The sequence below is a fragment of the Sinocyclocheilus grahami genome, unplaced genomic scaffold (assembly GCF_001515645.1).
Source record: "Sinocyclocheilus grahami isolate Dianchi unplaced genomic scaffold, SAMN03320097.WGS_v1.1 scaffold466.1, whole genome shotgun sequence".
NCBI lineage: Eukaryota > Metazoa > Chordata > Actinopteri > Cypriniformes > Cyprinidae > Sinocyclocheilus > Sinocyclocheilus grahami.
This window is the reverse complement of record NW_015505645.1, coordinates 1,733,200-1,751,937: the sequence shown is the minus strand read 5'-3', so window position 1 is coordinate 1,751,937 and position 18,738 is coordinate 1,733,200. Positions and strand designations below refer to the sequence as shown.

Here is an 18,738-nt window from a genome sequence, read left to right as displayed (position 1 = left end):
CCCCCCCCCCCCCTCCTCCCATCCCAACAGGAAGTATGAATGATTAACATATAAGGTCTGCTATAATTGTCCCCTTTGTCACGAGTCTCATGAAGACCCGACCAGTTCCTGAGCCTTTCACTTTACTGACCATTTCCTGAAACAGCAGCAGCCAATCTGGAGCAGAAAAGGCCATCCTTGTGGGGATGATAATTACTTGGTCTGAGGTCAGAGAATAGAAACTGGTAGTTGCTGTGTGATGTCCTTTGCCATTATGAGCGCTGTTAAACTGTGTCCATACAGCTGCTGGCAGCTGGGGAGTCATACAGCTGAATAAAACACAAGCTCGTCCTACAGGGAGCCATTAGCAGAGGCCTCTGCTTCAAAGCAATTAGAGAACGACTTGGGACTTGCAGTGTTCATTGAAATAATTGAATGTCTCCTAACTACAGTATGTACTTGAAGAGTAATGAATGTTTATGTCCTCATTACAGACTGTTTCATAGGACGCTTGAATCAGTGGCTTATGAAAGAAAGATGGTTTAATAGCATCTCAGATTTTAACTTCACAAGCAAAAATAGCTTAGGTTAGATTAATTTGCATGAATCGGTTCAAACTGTGTCAGCTGAGTATATCATTGCCTTTGGAAAGCCGACTAGACGATGCTGTAGTTTATTCTCCATGGAATAATTTACTCTGGTAATTCTTCATTCCTGATCAGGCAAATGTTTGTTCTTCACGCATTACATAATTTGACTCCTAGAGAAAGCAAAAACAGTTCAACTATTTGCCAGTGTTCAAGCTAAATGTAAGATTAAGCCTAAGATGCCATGTATAGTATGCAAAGTAAAGTATCCAATTTGTCATTGATCTTCATAGTGATCCCAAAATGTCACACTAAAATATGTGTGCTATATTTCTTCAAAATAAATGCGTCGTGGTTTGATACTTTAACGATACAATTACATGAATACATTTTAATAATTGCAAATGTCTAAATATTATAACCAACATGCTGCTGTCCATGGTGCTGAAACCACTGCTACCAAATATATGCTAAATATAGTAAAAAAAAAAAAATATATATATATGTGTGTGTATGTAATATGTATGTATAGAATACATACGTTCTATATTTTTTAAATGTAATATTTTTTATCATCACTTTCCCTGAATAAGGTGCAATTTCAAAGGTACAATCTATCCTCTTCTTCTTCACAATAAAACACAATTTGTTTACAATAAAATAACATAAAAATTTAATTTAATTTAATTTAATAAAATTAAATAAAAACAACACCCAGGAAGTACCATCGTTTGGACCCTTTCCTTTTTTCATCATTCAACTTTAACAGACAGTGTTGAATTGAATTCATTCATTATTTCAAACCCCTTTACAAAGGTCATATATATATATATATATATATATACACACCCTTGCATGTGTGCGTGTGTATAAATTATATATATATATATATCAAAATCTTATTACACTTCTGTATATATATATATAAATTCCACCAATTCTATTAATACATCTTAATTACATTTAGATAGACACAATAACAAGTTTAATATGATTTCATAAGACTTGAAGCCTTTCTATATAATGCATTATAAAAGTATGTATGCCTTGTAATGCACCAAATAATGCATAGCATTGTAACCACAGTTATTATAACACATAATCATATTTATCTATTCATTGTTACTCCTTGGGAAAATACAATGCATTAAATCATATGACAAACAGCCAGTTTCAGATGTATCAAGGAAACTGCAAATATTATGATTTTTGGTTACAATAATTTATGAAAATATTTAATGCTTGACAACATACACTATGAATACCTTTATAATGCATTGTACATGAGGTCTTAAAGCAAAGTGTTTCCACGATTTCTTACTACGGCCAAGCTTAAGAGTTTATTTCCTAGCTTTCCATGAAAGTAATCTGGACTCTGGAATATGTGACACAACAACAATCATAAAATAACATCAAATGCTCTATTAGAAAATGTTTTACGTGTTCACACTGACAGCGGTCCCTTCTGCTCATGAATGGAAGTTGAGCACAAGTGAGAATACAGAGTCTGTGTTGACTTGCGCTTCAATTCCCTCTCCTGCATGAGTCTGATCCACCGCTCAATGTGTCCCCTGCTGGACTTACAAGCACCCACCAGGGCACACTCACTGTGCGTGTGTGCTGAATTTCATTTGCCGTGATTTCCCGCCGGCCTGTAATGTAATAGATTTGACATTTTGATTTGCACATTGAAAAACAGAGGAGGACAAACGTATTTTCATTTTGAGCCGTGGAGAATGGAGAACGGGGCCTGGGATCCGTTGCATGTGTCATCACGTTTGGTCGCTGTCATAATGGGCTTTATTATTTTTAATACGGTGACATCTCCAGTCAATGTCAGTACCACCCGCCTCTTCCTCCACATCTCATTACAGTGTTTTCTAACCTCGGAGGTCAACATTTGTGCACTAATGAACGCTTTGTCTGTTAATATGCATCATTAGTTTGCAATCTTCTCCAAAGTTAAACTAACAATCACTTTACATGAGCATGTCAAGCTGTTTTTCACGCTGTCTGCTGTGTTTGAGACAACTAACAAATTAAGTCTTAATTACTTTAAATAAGTTCTTGAGTGTCATCCAAACTTTGCAAAGTTCAGTTTTCTGTCCTATAATCATATTTACACTGGCAGCCAAAAGTTTGGAATAATTAAGATTAACAATTTTTTTTGCTGAATTTATTTGATCAATAAATACAGTAAAACCAGTAATATCATGAAATATGAATGCAATTTAAAAAAACTGTTTTCTATTTTAATTTCTGTCATGGCAAATCTGAATTATCAGCATCTTTACTCCAGTCTTCAGTGTAACATGATCCTTCCGAAATCATTCTGATTGATGTTTTGGTGCTCAATTATTATCAGTGCACAATTATGAATAATGGTTCTTATTATTATCAATGTTGGAAAAAAAACTATTGTGCTGCTTAATATTTGTGTGGAAACTTTGATACATTTTTTTCAGGATTCTTTGATGAATATGAAATTCATTGAACACCAAAATATATTTGAAATATATATTTGTAACATTGTCATTCTTTACTGTCACTTTCGATCAAATACTCTTGAGGTGCAAATCAGCATATTAGAATGATTTCTTAAGGATCAGCACTGCCATCACATTACATTTTAAAATATATTCAAATATAAAACAGTAATTAAAAATTTTAATAATAATAATTTTATATATATATACACACACACACACACACACACACACACACATATAAATATTTTTTTTATTTATTAATTTATTTTTTTACTGTGTTTAATCAAATAAGCATTGGTGAGCATAAGAGACTTCTTTCCAAAATTATAATTATTCCAAACTTTTGTCTGCCAGTGTATAAACAACCAACTGCTTTCCACACGGAAAAGTCTCTTCAATAGAGTGGAGGATTAATCCGGGATTTACATGTGTGATTTTAATGCATATCAACATGTGAGATGACGGCACTTGAGGCCTATATCTGAAGGTAAGCTGAAGTTTAGGAGTATAATCCCTTTTGAACCGCTTTTACTGTCCCATCTGTCATCAGTGAGCCTTCAGTCGTATCTGGCAAAAGTATTAAATCTAATCCCAGCCAGCTCCAAAACTATCTCCCGGAGTATTGTTGCGGTCCGGCTTGACGGGCCTGAATCATGGTCTCTGGGACTGACAAGGTGTGTGAGTCATGACACGAGTTTGTAGACAGTCTCACTGTGTGGAATGCATAATGATATACCAGATTTCCAAAACAGTACATGTTACAGGATGAGTTATAGCACTAAACAGATGCTCCTGACGTCATCCGGAGCTGCAGGTCTATAAGTAGCTGCGGTACGTGACAGCACGGCCCTTTTCTGTTTTTGGGTTTCAGGTGAGCTCTGCTTATTCGTCTTTCTGTGGGAAAAAGCCTCTTCGCTTCAGCTGTTGTACAAATAACACTAATATGAACGAACACTATCAGCCTCATGCTAAAGATATAACAGTTTTGCCTCCAAATTCAAAAGATTGTTTGTTTTGAGGGATTTAGATGGTCAAATATCATGCCATTGGAAGAATGCACCATTAAAAACAGAAAACAACTCAATTTAAACAATCCTCGCGCCTTTAAACTGTAAACTTATCTTAAAATCCAAGAGGTTTTGGTAGTATTTCTGGTTCGGTTCTATCCTGTCAGTTCCTCGGCTGATAGCGTTATTGCACATAAGGTACGACATATGTGGCACGCCGTTTCCCCGAAGTGACTACACTTTCTGTTATTTTTAGCTCCGCTGTGCTATTTTTATAGCCAGGGCCACACACGTCTCCTCCTTTCCACTAATGGCCATTAAAAATACCCTGTTGTTATTTGCCTTTAGGTCTGACAAGTCATTATAGAGCATTTTTCTGCTGCTGTTGAATGAAGGACCTTGAGATTGAGAGGATGTCCACAGGGATTCGTGTGTCCAGAAAAGAGACACACAGCGTTACACAGGAGTAAGTCGACAAGGTCTCTGAAGCAGTACGAACATATTTCCTCTTTTATTTACATTCCTTTTTCAAATGTTAACATTTTTCGCTAACTCTCATCAAGTTGGCAATTTTCTCTTTTCTCATTAAAATAAGCTTGGCACAAGTAAAACATATGTAGACAAAAGTTTTATTTACACCATACAACATTTTTGATTTTTAAATATTTTATACAGGGCTGCAGATGAGAGAGCTTTACTGAGCTTCCAGGCAGATTCTGCAGTATTAAAGTTTTGAAATATATTATTCATAAAAAAGTGAGTATTACCTTTATTGCATTTAAAGCAATGAAGAATGTAGCTCGACAAACATTCGTTTTTAAATGAAAGAAAAAAAAATCCTCTTTGCCTCTGAATAGTTTTGTCTTTTCATATTATAAAGTAAAAAGTGTAGTAATGGCCAAACGGACTTGTTATAAACTTTTTAAAAACCTGCGCAAGTATATACATTGTATTCCTGGGCTCGTCTCCCGCCGAACAAAAAAACTGAACCCAGCCGCCGCTCGTGGGTGGACATCACGTCGTGTCGTTTTCTCTTTGAGGTCTCATTTGGAAAGATAACGCTTTTGGAACCGATTATTTTCCAACTGGTTACTTTTGAAACACATGATGTTCGATATTGTACATGTCTGCCCCCCACTAAATACACGAGTGAGAATACAAAAAAAAGATAACACAGTTGTTGTTTTTTGTCTTTTTCTAACATCTTTTCATCCGTCTGTCCTTCCTTGTTTTAAAATCTTATTGGCACATATTGTCCCTGCTAGACTCCTAGAATCCAGATATGTCTTTCCAAGGCTGCATGAGAAGTCTTCCGTGTTTTTGTTCAGTGCAAAATATGTCCACCTTCATCCGCGTCCCTGCTAACGCTTCATTATTCCTCAGACTTCTGTCTGAAAGTCTCCCTCCTGGACGTCCAAAGGGAGGCTGACACACTTTTCCCACTCAGCGTTAGTCATCTCCAGAGAGTTCTTTGTGTCTGATTCTAGTACATTCATTGTGGCGTAGTTCTGATATTCACTTGCCAGGTTGAAACTCTCCCAGGGGTTCTTGTTTAGCATTGCCTTGTCCTACGGAAAAGGACGAGAAGCCGCCGTGTCAGAAATACTACATTTCTGCAATATTCTCAATATGGTTTCTCATTATTGTGACTCGTTTTATGATAACTGGAAGTTTCACATGGACATGAATCATCAAGCTTTAATTCATGTTCTCTCACAGTGGCCCTAAAAATATTCGAACATATGAAATGTATGAAAGTCACCGCATTAGATCAAAAATATCACCCCAATCTTGAAATGATATGTCATGTCACTTGACTTGATATTTTGTTCATTAACACAATGACATTCATACATTTGTGTCCCAAAAACATTTTTGGGGCCGCACATACACACCCAGAGCTCGATAATCAAAGTGTTTGACCTAACAGCATGTTTGGAGTGTTTCCAGATTCAGGAACATCTCAGATTTTTCAAGGGAATAAAAACACAAAATCATTTCTTCCAGCGGTTACTAAGCAACAGGCAGTGAATGGCAAAATTCTGCTATGACTACATGAATATACACCCGACATAAACATGCATTTCCAACACGGAACAATAAGGTTCGATTTTAACTAATGCATTAGGGCTCTTGAATTAAGAATCAACCATTTTACACCATTTATTAATATACTATTGTTCATTGGCAATTCGTGTTCTTTCATGATACATTAATGCTAAATTATATGACTTGAAATGTAGAAATTAGCATTAGCCTAGATTAATAAATGCAGTAGAGGACTATTTCATTGTTAGTTCATGAATGCATTAGTTAATGTTACAATATAGAGCCTCATTGTAAAGTGTAAGCCATGCATTTCGTATCAGGATCGTATCTGGACTCTTGCATCTGATTGCACTTAGCTGCACAATATGGAAACGCCACTTTTAGAAGCTGCATTAAACAGACATTTCCATCATTTACACTGATGGATAAATCAAAATGCTTTCAGTTATATTGACTGCTTAAAAAGGCATTCGGTCTATTCCCTTCTTTCAGAAACATTCTCACAGTAACGAATGCTAATGGGGATTACAAGTGAATAAAAAGGAAGAAAAAAGTGCTCTTGCGAATCTACATTGGATTAACAGTCTAAAGTGGAATAAATCATTAAATCAGGTGACCAGATCGCAAGACCACATTAACATTTACACCTGCATCGAACAGAATCAGAATGTATTTTCAGTGATCCGGTCACTGCGTCTGGAGTGCATTGGCTTTTATTGAGGTCGAGAGCATTTCAACTGTGATCCAATCACTGGAAATGCATACTACTGTAATAGCAGGAAATGAATTTTAGGCTATTATACTGAGGATGAGCTAATTAAAAAACACATCTGAAAATCTCTTCATTGATGAACAGAGTGAACCTCACAGTTCCAGTCAGCTGGACGCAAAATGACACTGAAAGTTCCTCTACTGCATGGTGCTGGCTGATGAAATGTGATTGTGTTGCAATTGGCCTGCTCCAATCAAAAATCCCACCAGCCTTACAATTACAGATAATTGGTGCATCATACTGCGGAAAGCACAGAGAACCTCTCCAATATCTGAAGCAAATCAACTGTTTTTTTGTCCCGTGCATTTGCCAAGCAGTGATTAGCCAATAGAAAAGGAAATAATAAGCATGTTAGCAGCTTACAGCCTTGTGTTTGAATGAATGCATGAGCATGGATCACAATGATGGCTCAGTCGCTCTTCCTCTTCTCTTCTTCCTCTCTCATCTCTTAATACCTCCCCTCCTCTTCCCCCCCCCCCCCGGGTGCTATTTTTACACATGAATACTCTAGGTGGACAACTATTAATTCCTTCAGTCACTCACTTCCTGTGCACAAGATTGGGGCGCCACCAGAAGACACAGCTAAACATAGACAACGCGGCACCCCCCTAGTATTCAGTAATGAGACACACTGAACCCCGTTTCCTCTTACTCACCATGCCGCCCATATTTGGTATGTCTCGAAATCGGTCCAGGGTTTGAAATTTCTGATTGAGTTCCTGGAACAGCTCCATATGCCTTTTCCTGGTGTGCATGACTTTCTGTAATGGCAAGGGTGGGAGGGGAGGGGGGTGGGATTTGGAGTTCAGTCAAGCTGAGAACCAGAACTTTGCAACAGGAAAAAACCTGGCTACTTTCAAAGAATTTATCACTGTATAAAAACGCCGTGCTCACCCTGAAAATTTGGCTGAATGTTTTGACAAGGTTATGAAAAAAGCACTGGCATATATGAAGGGTCAGTGGTAGCACTTGACATTCAATTTCATTTTTTGGTAAAGGGCTGAAATGCTCTAGGGGATACTGCAGAGTGACCTTAAAAACGTGAAAATATATAGGCTATTTTTTGATTTTCAGCTTGAAGTCAGGGGATGTAAAAGGATAAAATGGGAATATGTGGTGGCTGACAGCATTGCTTTTACACTAAACCACACAACGCTTCATAAATCGCAGTTGTGTCAGGACATGCTTCTCCAATAAGCTTAAGTGCTACACAAAGTAGTAGTAAATTAAAGGGGCGAAGCACAAATGCAACAAATGGCCCTGACGCATGCACTTCGCCAAGTAAAGGTTTCGCTCACCTCGAAGTCTAGATCCTGGTACCTCGACTTTCTTCTCTGTAGAACCAAGACAGAAAGACCAAAAATAATGTAGTTAGATATTACGAAACCTAGAGAAATAATCTGCTGAAATCTGGTCCCATCTCTAAAACATATATGAGCAAGTATGTTCCTTGCGCATCAGAGCTAGGCTTGTATGCCTTGAGGCTTTTTGCAGAAAATGGATCAGGTTCAAATGTATTTTCCCCTCAAGGCAGCCGGTCGATACCGGTCTACAAGAAGTATGCAAACGCAGGCACAAATGCTTGACCGGTTCAGTCTCGTTGGACGTATTTAACACAAAAGAGGATGTTGTCTGACTCTGAACAACAAAAACAGATATGGACAAAGAAAAGCATTTTTTAAAACATATTCTGCTTTCTTCTACAAAATCTGCCATACAGATTTGGAACGACATATGGGTGAGTAAATGATGACAATTTTCATTTTTGGAGTGAACTATCCATTTAAAGTTGGCATGAAATTAATGTTTCTAAATGATCTTACTGAAACATTTCAGTAAAATGTCTTTTTGACAATTGTTTTTTTAATACTGTAATTTTTAAACAAAATGTCATCACAAACTGACCATTTTGGCAAAACTAAAAATGCACTACATTATGAATTGCACTAAATCGGTGTGCATCGAGTAAAATCACACTTGTGCATCTAGATGCATCTGTGTTCATGTACATGTGTGGAGTTTACTTCTGTCTAACTGTCTACACCCAAGGCCAGACTCAAATTCGCACCTCTAAAGAGCTCATCGATATAGTTGAACCGGTTTCACTACGTGACAGTCCTCCGCTCTCCTCCATTTCTGCCAGGAAGTTCTTCACAGCCGTGCGTGGCTCGAAGGGCAGATTCTGCATGTGTTCGGCCTGGACGGGGTACTGCTGTTCCATTCCCATGTGCTCCATCCCCGAGGGCCCGAGGTTAAACTCAGTGCCCATCTTGTAATGCATCAACCTGTCGTGCGACAGAGAGTCCATGGTCATGCTCATCTTGCTGTCCTCCTTCAGCAGGGTGGGAATGCTGCTAGACCCAACCGCCACGGAACTGCGAGGCAGGACGATGTAGTCTGTTTCCATCTGCCCCGGCTGAGGGTGGCCACTCAGGTTGTGGGCACTCAGCTCCTGTTCGCTCTGCCTGGTGGCGTCATCTGTACACAGGTATACGGTTCGCCGCATGTCTGCCGTGCTGTCCAAACACTGCTCTCCCAGATCGCCCATGCCCATGGACATGTGAAGTCCAGAGGGCTGCTGGATGATCACTTTAGACATGATGTTGCCAGGCAATGTGGAGTAATTGAGCCCGTCGGGACCTTTCTCTTCCTCCTCATCATTGAGAGAGATGCGGGAGAGGGTGCCGGTGATGGTGGCCGCTCGACAGGAGCCCATGTCTTTGTGGAGGGCTGCAGGTAGGAAGGAACATCATTAGTGAAAGTGTGTGACGCAAGAATGTAAGCTATGCTTTAAATGTTGATTTAGAACTGAAAATAAACAGTTTAAAAGCAACAAGCAATACAGCCAATCAGACGTTGAACATTTGAACACACAGCTGAAGTGTTAATACTAACATATCCAACAATAACGGCACTAGTGAAAGATGATGTTTACCCTACACCCCAAAAACAAGTGATCATAACATATAAAGCTACAATTCTAGTGGCAAACATCTTGAAAACAGACAGACTCAAGCAGATTCAAAAGAGAATAATTGTTTATCCCGGTTGAAGGACATGTCATGTTGTGGGCCAACTCGTTTAGTCAGCAAGAACCTATTTCACTTTAATTCAGTCATCTTTTAAAATAGACCAAAATTATGCCGCTGGTATAAATGTGTTTTGCCCTAAACCAAACCAACTTCGTAGGTTTGTAAAAAAATTAGAACTGGAGATGAACAGGTTAACTATCAAGACTTGGTTGACCAGTTCAGTGCGGTTTGAACAACTTGAGTTTTGATCTAGTCTGAGTATGTCACTTTTCTTGGTTTTGTTAAAAATGGTGGGTTGAAGATAAACAGGTTCACCCAAGAGATGCTGTCCAAACAACTTCATCACCATGTTCAACAGCACTAACCATCCAAACCAATCTTTTCACCAAAGACTATCTATACACAAGCCATACACCACCTTACAATATCTGCTGTTATAGAAACATGTCCTTATTTAGACTGGATTGATTCTGTTCACCTGAAAGAGCCACACACATCTCTAGATGCAATGACAGAAGATGCATCAGCACTGTGAGAACAGCCTGTCCTCTGCAGCAGAGCTCTATCTCCAAGAATCCATAAGGGAATTACTGCCACTGTTCATAACACAACAACAAGGAGACCAGAGGACAACAACGCCTGGTTAAAAATCCTCCAGATCTGATGGTAGTCCAAACTAATGCATCACACAACATGGCGTCTGAAGAGCACAGCATAATACTGATAGAAGAATACAGAAAATGACTTCAGGCTCATGACAAGGACTTTCAGGGTGAATCTCATGAAATCTGTCAAGAACCTGGTCATATTACACCCCAAAAAAAGATTTTTAGGAGCATTGCAATTGATGAACTTAAGAACATTTGCCTTCCAACTCTCGTAAACATTTAGGATTTAAGTGAATATGTAAATGTGTTACACTGTCTTTATTTATTTTACTATTGATTTTTATAAAAATGTAAACATTTTAAAATCTAAAAAAAATTAAATAAATAAAACGTAATCGTCCGTTGTTCTTTGTGTAAGTTAAAGTAAACCTTGGATTAAAGTTTTATTATGCTGTCCTAATGAAGGACACACAATGTCACACAATATCACTCTCTGAGCTGATCTTAATCCAGTTTTAATGAAGAACACTAGAGTCAGGGTGCTGTTATTACACTCATTTTCAAAACAAAAACAAAAGGGTTAGCAAATTGTGTTACCATAGCTGCATTTCAGGGCTACAGCGTAGGCTAATTATCTGATGTACTATGCCCTTTTTAGTCATCTAGTTTTTAGAGACTTTAAATAACGTGCCGTAAGTGAAGATACACAAAAAACATTCAAACAACTGTCATGACATCTCATTATGCAGTTAAAGTCATTTAGCAACTCATATCAATGTCTAAATGAGCTCTGGCTGCGATAAGTAACACAACATTTTATCAGTTGCTTGGTTTCTATTTATGTGGTGTCACACTGTGTAGACCTACCCACAGTTAAATCTCATTGGTCTAAATCCCACACATAACTGGCTAATAGACTGTTGCATCATGCAACATTTTCACCTTCAGACAGACAAACAAATCCAGTTAGTGCTTTCAGGAAATGTGAGAAGAGTCACCATGCTGTCTAGGGGCATAACGATGCTACATCCAAACTGAAAAATGCCTGTAATGAAGACTTCATGCTGTTTTGAACTTTGTTGGCTGGATGTCAGAAGAATTACATTTTTTTAACAACAATCTTTCATTATAACAATACAACAATTCTGTCTAGATCTTGAAACAAAAATCTTGTTTTGAACCAATTTCAAGGGACTAAAAAGCTTCATTGTTCTTCACCAACCCTTTACATAGGGGAGACAATTAAACAGTAAATTATAGTAATATTTATTCCATACAGCAGCTAGATAAAGAGGAACTAAAGATAAAAGAGAATTACAATGTGGAATACAATAATTATGACTAAAACTGATTGTGATATGTACAATATCAATATATGGACAGTTTCTAAAACATAAACCTTTTTTTGTACTTCAGAGACACACAAGTTTTACTTCTTGAATATTTAAAGACTGGTCAGAACTGAAATTGCCAGTTAAGTGTGCTTAATAATTTAACAGCATTAAAAAATATTTTAATTAGGTTGATATATTATTGATACAATGAATGTAATAGTCTATGAATTTAATATTCTGTGAACGTAAAAAGAGGGGATTCAACACTGATATTGTATGTATCAGTATCTATCTAAATGTAACAAAATCCTACACTTTAAGATTGAATACTGTCCTGTTGGATGATTAGCCCGGTGCCACTGGGACTCCATAATTCTAATGTGAAACCCGAATGTTTATTCTCTTGGGCCGTTTTGGCCCAGGAGAGGAGAAGTAATTAGGAAACACATTAATAGTGCACCATCTGTTTCTTACCTGATCGACATGCGATGTCCACGTCTTTCTCAAAATCCGTCTGTGGGGAAAAAAACTAAGTGAAATTTAGACATGCAAGAGGAGTTTGATTTAGACAGAACTACAACATAAAAGCGGAAGCTTTATTTTAACATTGACAGTTGCAGACACACACACACACACACAAGTATTTTCCTGTCTAACTGACTATGTAAAATCAGAATAATACATCAATTATATAATACAGTCTAACATATCTATGCCGTCATGGGATTCTTCTCAAATTGTATGATTTTGCTAGCTTGTGTCTGCAGTCTAACCACATCCCACAGAGAAAATAGTCATCTTTTGAAAGCACTTATAAATAGAATTGGATTAATCAGGTATCACAATAGAGGCGGCGATAGAGGAGCCATCAACAGCAGCGAAATGAGCGAATCAAAGACAATCTGCACCAACGGAGGCCACATTATAGTGAAATGCTTCTAGTAACTTTAAATCAAAACATAAATGAGAACTGTGATCATTATGTGCCAGTGGTTCTGCGCGGGTCACACATCTCCGGAACCATTTTAACAGCAATTACTCCCTCAAGCCAGTGAAGGATGAGAAAGACAGATGTGAAATATGACAAATGGGTCCCATCTGAGACAGGTGAAAGCCAAAGGACATGGATAAAACATTTGCTGTTATTAAGCAAAGACAATTCTACTTATCCTGTCATAACTGTTTAAGCAATAACACTGTATAACAAAGACTCATACTAGGAAAAAAGCACTGCATTAAAGTCCATCAAGAGGACACGCTTTTGATAGCACAGATGCCGGATACAAATGATTTCACAGCTAATTTATAAGTCAGCATATTCCAGCTCGTGAATGTACAGTGTTTGTTTCACTGAAGTCCCAGGAGGCGAGTGTCTTACCATGATCTGTGCGTGCCCGTTGGGAAATGTACCAGTTGCATCTGCATTGATGGGGTCTTGACAGTTTCTCAGGCGACATCTGAAGGCATCTTGAACCTATGAACCATCATTTTAGTCACTCAGCAAAGCAAAAGTATATGCTATTGTACAAAACATTTCAGTAGAGCACATTGCTTCAGGATTTGAAAGTTTGGGGTCGGAAAGAAATCTCAGCGAGACTGGATTTGTGAAATATTTTTAGAATTTAAAATGACTGTTTTGTATTTTAATATATTTTTAAATGCATGTTATTGTTGTGATGGCAAAGCTGAATATCCAGCAGCCATTACTCCAGTTGTCAGTGTCACATGATCCTTCAGAAATCAATCTAATATGTTGATTTGCTGCTTAAGAAGCAATTCTTATTACTGTCAATTTTGAAAACAGTTGAGCTCCTTAATATTTTTGTGAAAACTGTGCACACATTTTTTTTAGGATTCTTTGATGAACAGCATTTATTTGAAACAGAAATATTTTGTAACCTTATAAATGTCTCTACTGTCACTTTTGATCCATTTAATGCGTCTTTGCTGAATCAGCTATTCAGTAAACTTCTTATCAAAAAAGTGTATAAAAATTCATAAGCCTGCCAAATAAAATATAGCAACAAATTCCTTTTATCCTTCTTTTTTATGTTCACTGAAATTACCAGATTGTTTCATGTAGGGGGAAAAAGAAGGACATCCTACTATTTAAAGGAAACATTTGCAACCCACTTCTGTGAAACCAGATGTTAAACGAGGTAAAAACATGTAGGGATTTGGTTTTAATTGGTCCTGGAAAGTGGCTGTTACATACAAGAATGGGTACCAGTGGATGTGATCTCTAAATGATGGATTTAAAAAAAATTATAATAACAGGGCTTGGTTATGTCAGTCCAACAGGAAAGTTATTTAAGAGGAAGAGGGATCATCAGAGATCAGGCAGATTTTAAGGATGAGTTTGGCTTGTTTGACTCTTCTGAATGTGGTTTTCTTTAAATGTATAGTCAAAAATATCTTCTTTTGTGTTTCACAGAAGCAAGAAAGTCATCCAGGTTTGGAACAACATGATGGTGAGTAAATGATAACAGAATATTCATATTTATCCCTTAAATTAAGACTGGACAAGGAGTAAAATAAACTGGGCATTTTAATAAATTAAAGACAGTCTGCTGAAATGCTGAAGGAAAAGAGAAGAAAAGTAAGGGATTATAGTGGATCCAGCCCTACCTCTCTTCTGAGGATACAGTGGACCATGACTATGACAAAGCCTTGCAGGGAGTCAAAGACCGCAAAGAGGATCTGGAATAGAATTGAGCGTTTGTCCGTCATGGCCAGCACTGCAGACATCCAGGTGAGAGCTAATAGAGGGAGAACGACACAGGAACTCCATAGGGAGGCCCTGAGACAGAGAGAGAGAGAGATAGTGGACTGAACAACAAAAAAAGATGGATTTTTGGCCTTGGTCCCAAAAGTATTTTTACCCATTAATTTTCTCCAAAGGCATTAAAAAAAACTTTAATGAGTAGCTCTAAGCCTTGAACAAACCATCAAGCTCTGAGATTAATCACAACATTACAGTCTTTGAGAAATATAATGCAGCGATCCAGTATCTAAGCTATTTTATTAATGAAAGTCACAGGGCAGCGTTGACAATAGGTTTCTATACTCCTGAATATTTCTGTGTGCGCAGCGCGATCTCAGATCTCTCTCTATCTCTCTGTGCGAGTGATGTGTGTGTTTGTGTGCATCGATGAAAGCAACACATTAATATAGAATGATGATTAAACTGATTTGGAACTACCTGTGCATTAAACGTAATAAATTACATAATAAAAAACATAATTTTTTAATGCCAGCCAATCAGAATCAAGTATTCAGACAGACCATGGTATAAAATACAATATGCTTCTTTATTATTATTATTATTATTATTATTACTGCTACATTTTATTGCATAAATATACTAGTCAATGACTACAGATATAAAATACAACATTTATTATTATTATTGTTGTAATTATTACTACTACTACTATTTTATTGCAATAATAAAATAAATAAAATTATCAAATATGCTAGTCATTGACTACAAGTATAAAATAATTATTAATTTTATTATATTTTATTGCAATAATTCATCATATATATATATCATATATCATTATAATCATAATAAAATAAAATTGAACCACGGTCCGAAAAAGGACCGACGAAATTGGGACGCCAAAAAATAGGGGCGCAGGTGGCTTCCACAGGACACTGGAAGGGGCAGTAGCTGTGGCCCTTTGGTAGGATCCCAATTTCGTCGGTCCTCCGACGTGACGTCGAGAGTGACCGACTGAAAGGGAACGTCTCGGTTACGTATGTAACCCTCGTTCCCTGAAGGAGGGAACGGAGACGTCACGTCCCGTCGCCACAGCTCCTGTACCATCGCTGAGCGGCCGGGTCACCGGCTCGGCTCCTCAGCGAAAACCTGAATATGCGCTGCACCTGCTGCCTACTTATACTCACGCTGTGATCAGCAGCAGCTGGATGCAATAATCGCATGCCAATGTGCATTGGCTCATTTAGTTTACACTCGAAGTAGATTGGTCCCTCTAAGCGAGATCCCAATTTCGCCGGTCCTCCGACGTGACGTCTCCGTTCCCTCCTTCAGGGAACGAGGGTTACATGCGTAACCGAGACGATCTCACGGTAGGTCTGTCTAGAAAGGTTTATATGGCATTGTAAAATATAGCTTTCTCTATGGAGAAAATGATGGGTATTTTTACTTTACAGAAGACTACCGTTGAGCTCTAAAGAACACATATGATGAAGACGAGATAGGGGTACTCTGGTTGCCAGTTTCATTCCAGATGAAAGCATGCACATGCCCAAATTGTCCTAAATTGTCATCAGCACATAAATGAGTCCAGGAGCACACAACAACCAATACATTGTTCCAATAGAGTGTGTCGACATATTACAGACAAAGAAGAAGAGCCAGCTGTTAATTTAACACCTCCACAAATCTCCTTCCCCGAGGCAAGGGAAAGGACACACACGTATAAAGTCACACGCACACTCTTGCATGCAGCTTAATCAGCATAATCGATCTACTGAGGCATCGGTGGGCACTTACATGGCGTTGCTGGCCGCTGTTGCTGATAAAGCAGTAGTTGAGACGACACCACATTTGGCACATTTTAAAGTTAATCCTGTATGGGGCTCGCTCATCTGCCTGCAGAACAGCCAAATAACCAGACAACACAAAGGGAATGTATTTACATGGTGGTCTGATTGTACCAAAGCAGAGGTGGTGGATGTTTCACTAGGAGATACAGCCCTTTGTGGACGTCATCAAAGATGACGTGTGTAATTTCTGCACCTTTAGTAGCACCAGAATTGTAATCTGTTAGTTTGAGCAACTGGACTGAGATGGAAATAACTCTATTGGCTCAACTAACGTAAATTTGGGATGAGGCTTCCTGTTTCTGCAGTTTTGTCATGCGCTGACACTTTAGCTCTGTTCCCAGACCTAATGAGGTCTGCAGTCTTCTGTCAACATAGGCAACTATTTTTTAAAGAAGTTTAGCTTGAAGCTCACAGTTGATTCCAATACAGTTTGGTGTTAGCATGTTATAAGAAAACAACAAAATACTCTAATAAGCATACAACATATTTAGCACACACAAATATTGGGCAAATTAGTAGTTTTATTAGGTTATGGTGAATAGGTTTTTATTAGCAAAACATCTTGAATTTGTGTGATAAAATACATCACAGTTCAAATGTTTGGGATCAGTAAGGTTTTTAAAAGTTTTTGAAAGAAGTCTCTTATGCTCACCAAGGCTGAATTTGTGTTATCAAAAAAGTAAAAGCAGCAATAATGTGAAATATTATTCACTGTAATATATGAGAAAAAAACTAGTTTTAATATATTTTAAAATTGAATTTATTATTGGAATGGGAAATTAGAATTTTCAGCGGCTCAAGAAACATTTCTTATTGCAGCTGATAACAGGTGTGCGGCTGAATGTTTTTGCAGAAACAGTTTTTTTTCAGGATTCTTTGATTAATAGACAGTACAAAAGAACAGCATTTATTTGAACATTTTTTTTAAATGTATTTACTGTCACTTTTGTTATATTTAATGCATCCTTGCTGAATGAAAGTATTAAAAATCTTACTGATCCCAAACTTTTGAACCGTAGTGTAGGTGTGCTTCTTCATCTCTTCGCCTTAGCAATCTTGCTAACTGACAGGATGACAGAAAGCAGCAACAAGTTATTGCAAGCTGTCCAAATTGTCAACAAGACACGTTACAATATTATTTGCTAAAAGACATTTTAGAATGAAAATGTCAGCCAACTAACTTCCCATTTCTAAGAAACAGGTTTCCTTTTTGACAACAAATGATACCAGAGGCAGTAAATAACATGTAAACATATTTAAATTTTTTGTAAATTGTCAGGACACCGGAGCATCTTGTGAACCCAAGACATAGATTTTGGAACAGAATTTATGAGTTTGATATTTTTCACATATATGTTTGTGTGATGTAGCTAGTTGACACTTACCCTGCTCTGTGTTTTAGTTTCTTATCCAGGATCCCATCTCTCGAAACCAGTTTATTAAACACTAGAATACCAATCACCATGTTAACCTGTAACCACACATACAGTAACACCGTCAGGGCCTGATATCATCAAACTGCAGTATATTAACAATATGGCTCAAGCACTGTCTTTAGTAATGACTAAATGTTAAAGCTTTCTTTGAACATAAAAAAATGAAAGTGCTTTCCAATGCACTTGAGAATTTTACAAGCTAGACTTTAAAAATGCAACAATATAGATATAAATCTACTGTTTTGTATTGTGTAGATGCATGGTAGTGTGAATCTGTGCCACTATTACATCTTGATTCAGCCTAGAAACAAACTGTTTAATGGTGCATATAAATGACTGGGGTCACAATCTTCAAACCGTACTACGATGGAGTGAGGCAATTTTCTATTTCAATGTTGGCACGGCAGACTAGTCCAGTAAATGACATAAAACATTATAAAGGCACTGGTGTGTGTAGTTAAGACTGGTAAATGACTGTAAATAAACAAAGTGTAAAATTACCAGCACCACTACAGCAGCAGGTCCCACAAATGCATAGAGAAGACCACCTTCCAGAGATAGCCAACAGCTGCAAACACAAAAAACCCAAATATCAGCAAATCTTGCATAAAATTTAACATCCGGCATCAACTTAATGGGGCATGGCAGTACACAGTCGTATCGTCCTTGAGTGTCTGGGGATCTGGAGCCATATGTCATAGTTCCACATGAGAGACTTTTAGTCTGGAACAAGAACTCTAAAGAGATTTAAAACACTGTTTATATCCAGGTATTCTCGGGAGAACTAGGTGGGACTGTTGCAATCTCATGGCTCTGACTCATTACTTCATACTACTGTTTTAATTGGACAGATTTACATGTGCGGGTCTT

General features: G+C 37.7%; 1 protein-coding gene across 1 annotated transcript in view; it reads right to left on the bottom strand.

The window, feature by feature from the left end:
- Positions 1 to 4,560: 4,560 nt before the first annotated feature.
- The window catches only part of adgrb3 (adhesion G protein-coupled receptor B3), a 205,243-nt gene continuing 191,065 nt past the window's right edge, over positions 4,561 to 18,738 (bottom strand). Inside the window, exons 21-29 of the mRNA XM_016235403.1 lie at positions 18,370 to 18,436; positions 17,818 to 17,903; positions 16,380 to 16,478; positions 14,486 to 14,657; positions 13,236 to 13,331; positions 12,332 to 12,371; positions 8,952 to 9,613; positions 8,182 to 8,217; positions 4,561 to 5,630 (exon numbers count right to left, since the gene is read on the bottom strand). Coding sequence (XP_016090889.1) covers positions 5,442 to 5,630; positions 8,182 to 8,217; positions 8,952 to 9,613; positions 12,332 to 12,371; positions 13,236 to 13,331; positions 14,486 to 14,657; positions 16,380 to 16,478; positions 17,818 to 17,903; positions 18,370 to 18,436 — 1,447 coding nt within the window. The 3' untranslated portion in view covers positions 4,561 to 5,441. The remainder of the gene's footprint in view (positions 5,631 to 8,181; positions 8,218 to 8,951; positions 9,614 to 12,331; positions 12,372 to 13,235; positions 13,332 to 14,485; positions 14,658 to 16,379; positions 16,479 to 17,817; positions 17,904 to 18,369; positions 18,437 to 18,738) is intronic.